The sequence below is a fragment of the Oncorhynchus tshawytscha genome, linkage group LG29 (genome assembly GCF_018296145.1).
Source record: "Oncorhynchus tshawytscha isolate Ot180627B linkage group LG29, Otsh_v2.0, whole genome shotgun sequence".
NCBI lineage: Eukaryota > Metazoa > Chordata > Actinopteri > Salmoniformes > Salmonidae > Oncorhynchus > Oncorhynchus tshawytscha.
In genome coordinates, this window is record NC_056457.1 from 31,887,134 (window position 1) to 31,901,633 (window position 14,500).

Here is a 14,500-nt window from a genome sequence, read left to right on the forward strand (position 1 = left end):
TTAAGTACAGTAGTCTCACACCACCACACAACGCCGACATCCCCAATGGCACCCTATACCCTGGGACCTGGCCAAAAGTAATGCATTATTATGGGGAATGTGATGCCATTTGGGGACGCATATTGTCTCACACCGCCTCTCCTCCTCTGTGTAACGGAGGACCCCCGGACTACAGAGGTGCCTGGGCCACGGATGGCTGGGCAGGCTAAGCTGCGACATGCCATTTAAAACTTGATATGTAGAAGATGTCCTCCATCACCTTGATAATAGGCTTCTGTTGCACTACAGCCTGCCTGCCCTGGGCGGATGGATAAGAGGCTAGTAGCTGCATGGGGAGAGTCTGGAGGAATAATTAAATGGTATGAACATCTCTAGCCGTCACGCCCTCCGCCTTGTGCCTCATGCAAACTTTATGGCCGAGCTTCCCTGCACCTGCAGCTGAAAAATTAAGTGGACAGCCTACTCCAACGATCAACATCACTGGCTGTGTTTAACCTTGCAGTCTTTCTTCAGGTCAAATATTACACTCTCAATATTATTGTCCCTGCCTAATCTTAGGCGATATTTCCTGGTGTTTAGCGCAGGGTGTATTGTTGCTTTAACGTCAGATAAAACCATACATGGTTTCCTTGTCTATGGTTTGAGGTTCTGTGTTATGCACTATAGCCCATTACCATATGTGATTTTTTTATTTTACCTTTATTAAACTAGGCAAGTCAGTTACAAAACAAATTCTTATGTTCAATGACGGCCTAGGAACAGTGGGTTAACTGCCCTGTTCAGGGGCAGAACGACAGATCTGTACCTTGTCAGCTCAGGGGTTTGAACTTGCAACCTTCCGGTTACTAGTCCAACGCTCTAACCACTAGGCTACCCTGCCTCCCCATGAATATTATCTGCTGTTGGCTTATTAAATTGTTTCAAAGGAGAAACGTTCTTGACTGTGTTGATTTATGATAAATAAAATAAAACACGTTTTGTTGTGCTTTCTAAGTGACTTCACTACATGACGTCGTCATACTTGTCAGCTTGTTTCGGGGGGGGAGCAATCTAGCTCATGATCCTGAATCAAACCATTACTTCCAGCGACCAACTCTTAACAGGGAAATGAAACACACGTTTTTTGTTCACATTGACTTTTGATACAGAACTGGTTCAGTGAAAATCTTAATAATAATGAAAAGTATTTCAACAGGCGCCAATCATTTGGTTCAGACTGATACGTTTTTCAATACTGTTAAAATGCTAATATTTTTCCAGAGTCCAGCTTCATTTAAGGACGTCAGCACATTCTGAAAAGCTGCTTTCTAAGTCTTGTTTTACAATCTTCCCCCTCATGAATATAGCATGAATAAACTATTTGATTTAAATGAATGCCAATGTTTGTCTGATATCAAAATTGTAGTCCCCGGTAATCTCTTTCCTCTCCCCCTAGAGTTAGGGTTAGGTTGAGGGGTAGCAAGGTAACCAAGGGGGGTAGTGGAACAGCCCCTAAGGCCTAGGGTTAGGAGGAGGGTGTAGTGGAACAGCCCCAGGGGCTAAGGTTAGGATGAGGGTTAGGGGTAGTGGAACAGCCCAGAGGGCTAAGGTTAGGATGAGGGTTAGGGTGTAGTGGAACAGCCCGGGGGCTAAGGTTAGGATGAGGGTTAGGGTGTAGTGGAACAGCCCAGAGGGCTAAGGTTAGGATGAGGGTGTAGTGGAACAGCCCCGGGGGCTAAGGTAAGGATGAGGGTTTGGGTGTAGTAGAACAGCCCTGAGGGCTAAGGTTAGGATGAGGGTTAGGGTGTAGTGGAACAGCCCAGAGGGCTAAGGTTAGGATGAGGGTGTAGTGGAACAGCCCAGAGGGCTAAGGTTAGGATGAGGTTTAGGGTGTAGTGTAACAGCCCTGAGGGCTAAGGTTAGGATGAGGGTTAGGGTATAGTGGAACAGCCCCGGGGGCTAAGGTTAGGATGAGGGTTAGGGTGTAGTGGAACAGCCCTGAGGGCTAAGGTTAGGATGAGGGTTAGGGTGAAGTGGAACAGCCCAGGGGCTAAGGTTAGGATGAGGGTGTAGTGGAACAGCCCTGAAGGCTAAGGTTAGGATGAGGGTTAGGGTGTAGTGGAACAGCCCCAGGGGCTAAGGTTAGGATGAGTGTTAGGGTGTAGTGGAACAGCCCTGAGGGCTAAGGTTAGGATGAGGGTTAGGGTGAAGTGGAACAGCCCAGAGGGCTAAGGTTAGGATGAGGGTTAGGGTGTAGTCGAACAGCCCCGAGGGCTAAGGTTAGGATGAGGGTTAGGGTGAAGTGGAACAGCCCTGAGGGCTAAGGTTAGGATGAGGGTGTAGTGGAACAGCCCTGAGGGCTAAGGTTAGGATGAGGGTTAGGGTGTAGTGGAACAGCCCTGAGGGCTAAGGTTAGGATGAGGGTTAGGGTGTAGTGGAACAGCCCTGAGGGCTAAGGTTAGGATGAGGGTTAGGGTGTAGTGGAACAGCCCCAGGGGCTAAGGTTAGGATGAGGGTGTAGTGGAACAGCCCTGAGGGCTAAGGTTAGGATGAGGGTTAGGGTGTAGTGGAACAGCCCCAGGGGCTAAGGTTAGGATGAGGGTGTAGTGGAACCGCCCCAGGGGCTAACGTTAGGATGAGGGATAGGGTGTAGTGTAACAGCCCCGGGGGCTAAGGTTAGGATGAGGGTTAGGGTGTAGTGGAACAGCCCCGGGGGCTAAGGTTAGGATGAGGGTTAGGGTGTAGTGGAACAGCCCTGAGGGCTAAGGTTAGGATGAGGGTTAGGGTGTAGTGGAACAGCCCTAAGGCCTAGGGTTAGGATGAGGGTTAGGGTGTAGTGGAACAGCCCTAAGGCCTAGGGTTAGGATGAGGGTGTAGTGGAACAGCCCTGAGGGCTAAGGTTAGGATGAGGGTGTAGTGGAACAGCACTGAGGGCTAAGGTTAGGATGAGGGTTAGGGTGTAGTGGAACAGCCCCGGGGGCTAAGGTTAGGATGAGGGTTAGGGTGTAGTGGAACAGCCCCGGGGGCTAAGGTTAGGATGAGGGTTAGGGTGTAGTGGAACAGCCCCGAGGGCTAAGGTTAGGATGAGGGTGTAGTGGAACAGCACTGAGGGCTAAGGTTAGGATGAGGGTTAGGGTGTAGTGGAACAGCCCCTAAGGACTGAAGAGCTTAGAGAAAGGTTTGTTAAGATAACAATCGTCTGTGTCTATATAAAGCCAACGGTATTTTCAGACGACAATCTCTCGGGTGTAAGAGTGGCTGACTGACTAAACCAATGAATCAACGAATGAATGAATGATCCTCCATGTAATTTACATCTCAGTGATGGATCCTCACAATGTTGTATAATATAAGATAGCTTTCCTTGCTCTGGTGTCCATCGATTGCCTAACTGACATTAGAAACAAAGGGGAAGACATACTGTAGCATAATGTCCATAATGAAGAACATGTTGCGACAGTGAGATAGCCCTGTCTGTGTCTGTCACCTAGGAATACGGTTAATGACCTCTTATAAATGGTGGCTGTGCCGAAGGACGTTTTAATCATCTCTGTCTTTGTTTCCTAATTTAGTTTTGATTGGCTATGAAAATGCATCGCATCACTCCGGATTCAGGTTCCAGCCATCATCAGCACTTCCTGGTTGTGAGGGAGGGAACATACACCTAAATGCGTGCACACACACACACGTGGGGACAGACACACACACACATGCGGGCACACACACACACCCACACACACAAACACACATTCATGCAGGAACATTCTCTTCAGGCAGCATGTGTTTACCCTTTCCTGTTAGCAACACAAATAAGATCAAGATCAATTGTCACAGTCAAAGGAAGAATAACGCTAACTGATATCTCTACTAACCTAGAAAGAATAACGCTAACTGATATCTCAACTAACCTAGAAATAATAGCGCTAACTGATATCTCAACTAACCTAGAAAGAATAACGCTAACTGATATCTCTACTAACCTAGAAAGAATAACGCTAACTGATATCTCAACTAACCTAGAAAGAATAACGCTAACTGATATCTCAACTAACCTAGAAAGAATAACGCTAACTGATATCTCAACTAACCTAGAAAGAATAACGCTAACTGATATCTCAACTAACCTAGAAAGAATAACGCTAACTGATATCTCAACTAACCTAGAAAGAATAACGCTAACTGATATCTCAACTAACCTAGAAAGAATAACGATAACTGATATCTCAACTAACCTAGAAAGTGGTTGTTCATGGTTAGCCTCACTTACTAGAAGAAACAACAGACTCTGGATATCCCAGTTGGAATATTCCAGGAATTAGGAGGGAACAAGTGGGAAATCAGGATGAATCCAACTCGAATTTCTAAGAATCCTGGGAAATTTTACAAACGTAGTGTAGTGTTCCATCTGTGTGTGTTCCATCTGAATATTTTTTTAAAACTCCAGAACACTCATCTCCTTCTTTTAAATCCGGAGATGTGACTGGCACGCCATCTGCACTTCAGCACACTCCCTGCCTTTTTCGAACTGTCGCAGGCAACTCATAAACTATAACGTACGGGGACGAAGAAATGTAATATCACTGCAGGGCTGTGTGTTATAGTTCACCAGGGGTCAATTTCTTGCTCCAGCACAGCTCAATGGATTGCTAGAAGAAATAAAAAGCCTTGCGAAGTAGATGATGGGACTGCTGTCTCCCTGCTAGAGATGGGCATTTGGGTGATTCCTCAAGAAACTACAGTGCATTCAGATAGTATTCAGAACCCTTGACTTTTCCACATTTTGTTACATTACAGCCTTACTCTAAAATGGATTGAATAGTTTTTTTCTCCCCTCATCAATCTACACAATACCCCATAATGACAAAGCAAAAGACAGACATTTTTGCTAATTTCTATAAATAAAATATCTGAAATATAAAATGCACATAGGTATTCAGCGATTACAGCCTCGAGTCTTCTTGTGCTTTGCACAAATGTATTTGGGGAGTTTCTCCCATTCTTCTCTGCCGATCCTCTCAAGCTCTGTTAGCTTGGATGGGGAGCGTCACTGCACAGCTATTTTCAGGTCTCTCCAGAGTTGTTCTATAGTGTTCAAGTTCGGGCTCTGCCTGGGCCACTCAAGGCCATTCAGAGACTTATCCCGAAGCCACTCCTGCGCTGCCTTGGCTGTGTGCATAGGGTCATTGTCCTGTTGGAAAGGGAACCTTCACCCCGGTCTGAGATCCTGAGCGCTCTGGAGCAGGTTTCCCTTGATCCTGACTAGTCTCCCGGTTCATGCCGCTGAAAAACATCCCCACAGCATGAGGCTGCCACCACCATGCTTCACCGTAGTGATGGTGCCAGATTTCCTCTAGACGTGACACTTGGCATTCAGGCCAAAGAGTTCAATCCTGGTTTCATCAGACCATAGAATCTTGTTTCTCATGGTCTGAGATACATTTAGGTGCCTTTTGGCAAATTACAAATGGGCTGTCATGTACCTTTTACTGAGGAGTGGCTTCCGTCTGGCCGCTCTACCATAAAGGCCTGATTGGTGGAGTGCTGCAGAGATGGTTGTCCTTCTGGAAGGTTCTTCCATCTTCACAGAGGAACTCTGGAGCTTTGTCAGAGTGACCATCGGGTTCTTGGTCACCTCCCTCCCAGGCCCATCTCCCCCAATTGCTCAGTTTGGCTGGGAGACTAGCCATTTAACTTCTTGGATATAGGGGGCGCTCTTTTAATTTATGGATAAAAAAACGTGCCCGTTTTAAGCGCAATATGTTGTCACGAAAAGATGCTCCACTATGCATATAATTGGCAGCTTTGGAAAGAAAACACTCTAAGGTTTCCAAAACTGCAAAGATATTATCTGTGAGTGCCACAGAACTCATGCTACAGGCGAAACCAAGATGAAACTTCAACCAGGAAATGGGCAGAATTTTTGAAGCTCTGTTTCCCATTGTCTCCTTATATGGCTGTGAATGCGCCGGGAATGAGCCTGCCCTTTCTATCGTTTCTCCAAGGTGTCTGCAGCATTGTGACGTATTTGTAGGCATATCATTGGAAGATTGGCCATAAGAGACTACATTTACCAGGTGTCCGCCCGGTGTCCTTTGTCTAAATTGGTGCGTAATCTACAAGCTGCACGCAGTCATCCAGTGATTGAGAGGAGAGAGGAGGCTTTCAACGAACGACATATCATGAAGAGATATGTGAAAAACACCTTGAGGATTGATTCTAAACAACGTTTACCATGTTTCAGTCGATATTATGGAGTTAATTTGGAAAAAAGTTTGGCGTTTTGAAGACTGAATTTTCTTTTTTTTTTGGTAGCCAAACGTGACGCACCAAACGGAGCAATTTCTCCTAAACAAATAATCTTTCAGGAAAAACTGTGCATTTGCTATCTAACTGAGAGTCTCCTCATTGAAAACATCTGAAGTTCTTCAAAGGTAATGATTTTATTTGAATGATTTTCTGGTTTTTGTGAAAATGTTGCCTGCTAATGTTAATGCTAAATGCTACGCTAGATGCGCTAGCTGTCACACAAATGCTTGTTTTGCTATGGTTGAGAAGCATATTTTGAAAATCTGAGATGACAGTGTTGTTAACAAAAGGCTAAGCTTGAGAGCTAGCATATTAATTTCATATCATTTGCGATTTTCATGAATAGTTAACGTTATGGTAATGAGCTTGAGGCTGTATTCACGATCCCGGATCCGGGATGGCTCTACGCAAGAAGTTAAGAATGACGGGGGCCCCTGTGTTCTTGGAGACCTTCAATGTTGCAGACATTTTTTGGTACCCTTCCCTAGATCTAAGCCTCAACACAATCCTGTCTTGGATCTCTACGGACAATTCCTTCGAACTCATGGCTTGGTTTTTGCTCTGACATGCACCGTCAACTGTGGGTCCTTATATAGACAGGTGTGTGCCTTTCCAAATCATGTCCAATTTACCACAGGTGGACTCCAATCAAGTTGTAGAATTATCTCAAGGATTATCAATGGAAACAGGATGCATCTGAGGTCAATTTCAAGTCTCATAGCAAAGGGTCTGAATACTTATGTAAATACGATATCTGTTTTTTATTTTAAATAAATTAGCAAAAAATTCTAAAAACCTGTTTATACTTTGTCATTATGGGTTATTGTTTGTAGATTGAAGGATTTGTTTTATTTAATCAATTTTAGAATAAGTCTGTAACGTAACAAAATGTGGAACAAGTCAACGAGTTTGAGAACTTTCCAAATGTCCTGTACATAGAACAAGACCATGATTTTGGTGCTTTCCATAGAGGAAGGATTGTTAAGATATATTTAACATGGTATATTAAAGCATAATTGAGACATAATTAATTGAAGATGGAATATTTGTGACGTTTTGTCTTTACCCAGGCCTCATTTAAGACTGAGTAGTAGTATTTTGATTTTGATTTCAATAACAATTTTCCTACATTAATTTATTTAAAAAATGAAAAATGTAAATGTTTGCGAGTGGTATCTCTGCTAGTTTTAATTAAAGTTAGGGCCCATTTTATTTGGGCTATCCTCGACTAAAAAAAATCTTGGTCGACCAAAAGTCATCTGTTCTGTCGACCAATCGTTTGTTCAAAATGTCTAAATGTGTATTTTTCCATATATAAACCACACCCTACTGTATGTGTTTTTAATCAAATCAACTAAATGCATTGAGCTTGTCTAATGCTTTAATGCTAATGCTTTAAGACACAGATTCCTCAAGAGGGAGCCAGAGATCCAGATATTCTCCTCCCACTCCTGCTAGCATTCACAGATTTGGCCATTTCTCTCCTGGCATTGCAGGTGATAGGCTACACCAGGAGTCGACAACCTTTCTCATGTTGAATGACCATTTATCTTACCATTTCTAGCGATCGGCGTGTCAGTTATGGTTTTCATAAGCACATTTTCACGGAACAGTTTTCATTTAATTTATAATAAAGTCATCATATCTCAAAATCATTAGCATGTGATTAATCGAAATTCTATCCAAATCTAAAATAAAATGATAAACCTAAAAAGTAACTTCTATTGCCATTGCCAAATATGTAAAAAATAGCCTACATAAAGCCAACAAATAAATACAATGCAGCCTGCAGGTAGGAAATATCCTGATAAAAATAAATATCCTATAAATTACATTGGCTACGCATAGGCTGTCTACATTGTATCACATTGTATCGACGATTAACGTCATTAGTGGTGGTGCATTAAACCAATCAGAAAAACTATCAGATCCCCAAATGAGCACATTTATATGTCTACATTTGCACACAGGCCAGGTAGCCTATAGGTCCACGTACTTACTCAACATTGACAGGAGTGCTCCAAACAAAATACAATGAATAAATTGACAAAACTCGTCAATGAAATTAAATTAACTAAAACTTGTTTCTCACAAGTGTAGCATAAGTTGTGCCCCTTGCAAACAATGTGTCCACTCCAATGACGAGAACGGTAAGACTGGAATAATAATATTGAATGTATTAACAGAAATTACCATAAGTAAAGTAAAAAACATTGTAGGAATTATAGGAATTATAGGAATTAGGAATTAACGGTAAATGTACAACTGGTGATATATATTTTGGGTTACTAGTCCAACGCTCTAACCACTAGGCAACCCTACACTGTAATGGTGAAATGATAGACACTAACAATCAAATGCAAACAATTCACACAAATAAGTTATGAAACAATGAATGAGCACAAATTGGCGGGAGAGAGCGCATTCTGGAGAGAGAAGTTGCATTGTTCATCTGGGCCCATGGTCAATCCCTCATCTGCATTGGCCGAGCAGCATTTACGGTGGTATGGCCTCTGCAGACGTCAGGGCATTCATATTTATTGCACTTAGGGGAGCAGTGCAGAGCTGTTGTGAAGGAAGTGAGTTTGTGTTTATACAGGATGTACCGCCCCCACCTACCGTCAACCAATAATATCAATGTGTAGCTATACAGAGCCCTTCGCATTGTTCAAACATGTGGGAGGCACAATGGTGATGCGGAACGGGGCTCGATTTGGCCTCTGGAGGCTCCTCAATTGCTTCACACACACACTCCATATATCCTCCCACCACATTTTCGGGATCAAGCATAAATTGGCTTTTAGTCTAGGCCTCCGCAATGGATTAGTTCACTCAGGTTCTCATGGAATTTTTGTGCAATTTAAATGCTTAAATATGAAACTATTTGTGAAAAGATTAACTGTCATTTTAGTTTTTAAAATGAGAGAATTGTTTTCATAAGTAAAATATGCTCAATCAGTGGCCACGCCCACGTGAATAGGCATTGGTTGGAAATGATGAACCAACTCCTTTTTCTACATGACCCATTTCACGGCGAACTAAACCAATCTCAGCGTGAGCTCTGGTTGTACGACTACAACCTAATGGAATTAACATTGATGACGTGAGGACTGATGTCCGTACGTTTAAAAGGGCGAATTTCAACGTGGAGGTGACGATTGCCACGCTGGAAGGATGAATTTCTACAATACCAACCAGAATATAGCATGAGGTTATAGTATGGCAACTTGAACTTATTCACTAGTGATACATCCTAGACGTCAAGTTAGCAGCAGCAGCAGCTGTAAACGTGGCCTAGGAAAGGACGGACAATCTCTTCAGATCGACAGGATACTACAACGTATCCGTTCTACCACACGACGATGGCACTGCAACGTTACCCGTTCTACCACACGACGATGGCACTGCAACGGAGCCGTTCTACCACACGACGATGGCACTGCAACGTATCCGTTCTACCACACCGATGGCACTGCAACGTATCCGTTCTACCACACGACGATGGCACTGCAACGTATCCGTTCTACCACACGACGATGGCACTGCAACGTATCCGTTCTACCACACGACGATGGTACTACAACGTATCCGTTCTACCACACGACGATGGCACTGCAACGTATCGGTTCTACCACACGACGATGGCACTGCAACGTATCCGTTCTACCACAAGACAACAGACTACAACGTATCCGCCCAGAAATATTCTTCAAAGGACAAGGGAGAACACTACTGGGCAACCCAGCCTTCCATCTTCAACCAATCTATCAAAGCGCAGCTCAGAGTAAATATATTTCTTGCATTTTCATTTTTCAAATGGGCGGTTATTTAGAATGCGTAAGAATCTGTATTTACGATGGCATAGCTTCATAAGGTCCGATAGAGACCCAATCCTTTTGTTCCTCAGTCTTCCCGCGCTTTCATTCAAACCCAACCCCCTTTCTTTGTGTAACCAGCCGTCATACATGTTCCGTCCGCTAGGGCCATTTTCTTTTATTACATAATTAGTAATCAATGTATGATCCATCCTGTGTATATATAATTACCTGTGATTATTTAGTAAATGAATAAATAAACCAAATGTTGTATTGCTGATTCATCTCGTTAGCCAGGGTTCGTGAAGAATTTTACGACGTTCAGATGAGACTGAATAAGATGATGATTAATAATTGACTGCTATTGATTTAAAAGACCACCAGATCTTTAAGAGTTTATTCGGAAGGCAACCGCTCTATAAACATTCTTCCGTGGTGCCCCGACTTCCTAGGTAATTACATTTACATGATTAGTTTAATCAGGTAATATTAATTACAGAGAATAGATTTTTATAAAATAGCATACCATTTAATTTAATCCATAGTAAAAGACACGACAGTAGCCATCCTTTGCATTGATGACAGCTTTGCACACTCTACCCTCCTCTCTCTCACCCTTTTATCTCTGTCTCCCCCCTCTCTTTCTCTGTATCTGCAGACCATCAGACCATGATGTGTTTTCTGATACCTCCGTTATCACGCAGGAAGCAGACATGTGGCCCTGGAACTAGAGACCTAGACCCTGCTCCTGCCTGCTGGATAAGAGCCCAAATCAATTAACAGCGATTGAATTCTCAGATAGCCTGACGATAAATGGTAATTGCCTGAATACACAGTGATCATACTCATAATGAAAACTGCCATTGGCATCGTAAGCAGTGTATCGGCATTCACAGTTGCAGCTATTTCACCGGTAATCGCTGAAACATTGATTTACATTGACCCTACCAATTAAAGAATGAATGGCCTCTGAAGAGAGATGATTCATATTTTGATAAGGCTGTAGTTAATACCCTTGTTGACGTGTGCCCTGTAGGCCAGAGGCTAAGTGTAGAACCAGCTAATGAGTGATATGAGCTTGTTTATTTGACAGACTCCAGTCATATAAAGATCATTGGACTGTTACAAGAAGCACGCAGGCTAATAATGATTAACTTGGTTTCAAAAAAGTTCCAGGAATAGAATGATATTATTGAACCACTGGTTATGAAATTAAGCAGGGTGACTGCCATAGCGTAGCACACGCAAAACACACAGAGTAAGACTCCTCTGTCCAAGTCTGGACCAACACAGATTACATACTGGGTGTCAAATTGAATCAATCTGGGTGCTCAATACCTCAAAGAACAGTGGAAAATGACCCAATTTTGACGCTGACCCCAAGATGAAAGAGCCCAGACATTTTAAAAGCAACCTTGGGAGTCTGTCATGGAGTCAGCGTTTTCAAAAGTGCCTCCCGTCTGGCTGAATAATGTATCCTATGAATAAAACACATTAGTTACAAAACATATTGAATAATTCACTTTTCAAAGCCTCTGCATACAAGATATTAGCTCTTCACTCATTGGGTCTCTCTCTCTCTTTCTCTCTCTCTGTGTCTCTCTCTCTCTCTCTCTCTCTCTCTCTCTCTCTCTGTCTCATTCTCTCTGTCTCTCTTTCTCTCTGTCTCTCATTCTCTCATTCTCTCATTCTCTCATTCTCTCATTCTCTCATTCTCTCTGTCTCTCTTTCTCTCATTCTCTCATTCTCTCATTCTCTCTGTCTATCTTTCTCTCATTCTCTCATTCTCTCATTCTCTCATTCTCTCTTTCTCTCTGTCTCTCATTCTCTCTGTCTCTCTTTCTCTCATTCTCTCATCCTCTCATTCTCTCATTCTCTCTGTCTATCTTTCTCTCATTCTCTCATTCTCTCATTCTCTCATTCTCTCTCTCTCTCTCTCTCTCATTCTCTCATTCTCTCATTCTCTCTCTCTCTCTCTCTCTCTCTCTCTCTCTCTCTCTCTCTCTGTCTCATTCTCTCTGTCTATCTTTCTCTCATTCTCTCATTCCCTCATTCTCTCTCTCTCTCTCTCTCTCTCTCTCTCTCTCTCTCTCTCTCTCTCTCTCTCTCTCTCTCTCTCTCTCTCTCTGTCTCTCTCTCCAAAGATCTTGACATTTTAAACAGTGCTGTTCAGATAGGTTCTTTGATGGGTTGGTACACACACACACACACACACACACACACACACACACACACACACACACACACACACACACACACACCAAAATGGATTCACATGCAGTGTGTTGCTAAAACGTGGCCTGCTAGCTGTGATTTTCAAAGCTAAAGAGCCCAAATGAGGAGGCCCTTCACTAATGAAAAACCTGACCCTTTACACAACCCTTCTACAATAGACAGGCACACCACTTTAGTCCTCAAAGCAACATGCTAACTTTACAAGGGGTGTTCTCTTGCTGCTAATATTCCAATGCTAATGACACCGTGTTTTATTCCACCAAGACTCTCTCAATCAGTGCCTGTGCTGTAGAGACAGACGTACGAGTGCATAAACTGCATCCCAATAAACACCAAGACTCTCTCAATCAGTGCCTGTGCTGTAGAGACAGACGTACGAGTGCATAAACTGCATCCCAATAAACACCAAGACTCTCTCAATCAGTGCCTGTGCTGTAGAGACAGACGTACGAGTGCATAAACTGCATCCCAATAAACACCAAGACTCTCTCAATCAGTGCCTGTGCTGTAGAGACAGACGTACGAGTGCATAAACTGCATCCCAATAAACACCAAGACGACATTTTCAACTGAGAAAATTAATTTGTATGTTTGACATGCTTTAATTTCAGGTGTATCTTATCACACGTCAAGGCATCATTGCCAAGTGGTTATAAACTCCAGTGAGGTGAATCTAAATGCGTTGTGGCCCCTGAGAGATCTACATCTACATCTACGATACAATGTTTCGCTCTTGAGGGGAGAATAAATGAAAATCCATCACATTCTGTACGTTCCCATTACTGAGAGGTTGTGAGACCAGCAGAATACATATGGGATTCAGAATTCATTACACATTTGCATGTGTAAAAAGGCCACTTCACGCGTGTGTGTGTGTGCGTGCGTGCGTGCGTGTGTGTGTGTATGTCTCTCTCTCTCTGTCTATTTACCTGTCTGTCTGTCTGTCTGTCTGTCTGTCTGTCTGTCTGTCTGTCTGTCTGTCTGTCTGTCTGTCTGTCTGTCTGTCTGTGTGTGTGTACTATCCTTCCTTTCAGTCATATCTCCCGTACTTCCTTCCTACTGCATCCACTGCTACAGAACTACATTTGGGGAAAGGAAGGGGCCTGTCTATGGAAGAGAAGCAGAACTTACCAGGGCGCAGTATGTCTCAGGTGGGTCTCCACAGGTGATGTTGGGTGGGTCCACCGTAACCTTCAGGTACTTGGTCATGTCCATGGCCTCAGGTTGGCAGGCCATGTAATCCCAGGTGAGTCCTTCATCCGTGTACACCTGAGATTTACACACGTCGTAGTGTCCCCAGGCAGCAGGGTAGTGCTGCATGGTCTGGCACACACTGGCCCACAGCGCCTGCAGTGTCAACAACAGAGGGAAACGCATGGCTGCTTCCTCTCAGACACGCTAGGTCTCTAGAAAAGGGCTGTTTCTTTCTCAATGAGGAATCACTGTCCTTCCTCTCTCCTGAAACAGAGACAGAGAGACAGAGGAAAAAGGGCTTTGGAGTTTATGAAATAATCCAACCTTTACGGAGAGAGAAGCCAAGGAACTGTGGCAGCATGCCAGCCTGCTGTTAACAGCTTTATGAGGAGGAGGGCAAGGTGGAGAGGAGGGGGGCAACACTTGTTTTGTTCTGGAGTCCTCTCCCAACTCCTGTCCTGGTCTCTGCCCTCTATCTCTCCGGTTGGAACGGGGGAATCACGGCACGCTGAGGTACGGGGTTACTGGCCCTTCCAGCAGAGAAGAGGATGGAGGTAGGAGAAGTAGGTGTGGAGGAGGAGAGAGGTGACAGCCCCTGGAGGAGGCAGCCTTTTGACACGCTGATGGAGAGATGAGTGACAGGCCGCTCAGTTTTGTTTGCTGTCAATCATGTTTCTGTTCCGGCCCGGCAACGCCACCCAGGCTCTGTAGGGAGCAAGGACAGAGGAAAAAATTAGAGGGTGAATGCCAGGCGGGAGGATAGAGTTTGAAAGAGAGTGTTTGTGTGTGTGTGTGTGTGTGTGTGTGTGTGTGTGTGTGCAGATGGATAGAGTTTGACATTAGTAGGTGCTGAGAGATCCTGGGGGTGCCAGGTTGGGCATAGTGATGTGTACATTACAGAGAGAGATTGGATAACCAAGGCCTGGGCCATCAAGGTGAATTGGATCCTGATGCCTTTCATGCTAAGCCCA

The 14,500-nt window shown here is 43.8% G+C and overlaps 1 protein-coding gene across 2 annotated transcripts in view; it reads right to left on the minus strand.

Moving 5' to 3' along the window:
- LOC112235865 (netrin-G1-like) overlaps positions 1-14,225 on the minus strand; it is a 243,544-nt gene extending 229,319 nt beyond the window's left edge. For both annotated transcript variants that reach the window (XM_042308914.1, XM_042308913.1), the window contains exon 1: positions 13,467-14,225. In XM_042308914.1, the coding sequence (XP_042164848.1) occupies positions 13,467-13,712 (246 nt within the window). In that variant the 5' untranslated portion in view covers positions 13,713-14,225. The remainder of the gene's footprint in view (positions 1-13,466) is intronic.
- Positions 14,226-14,500: the final 275 nt, after the last annotated feature.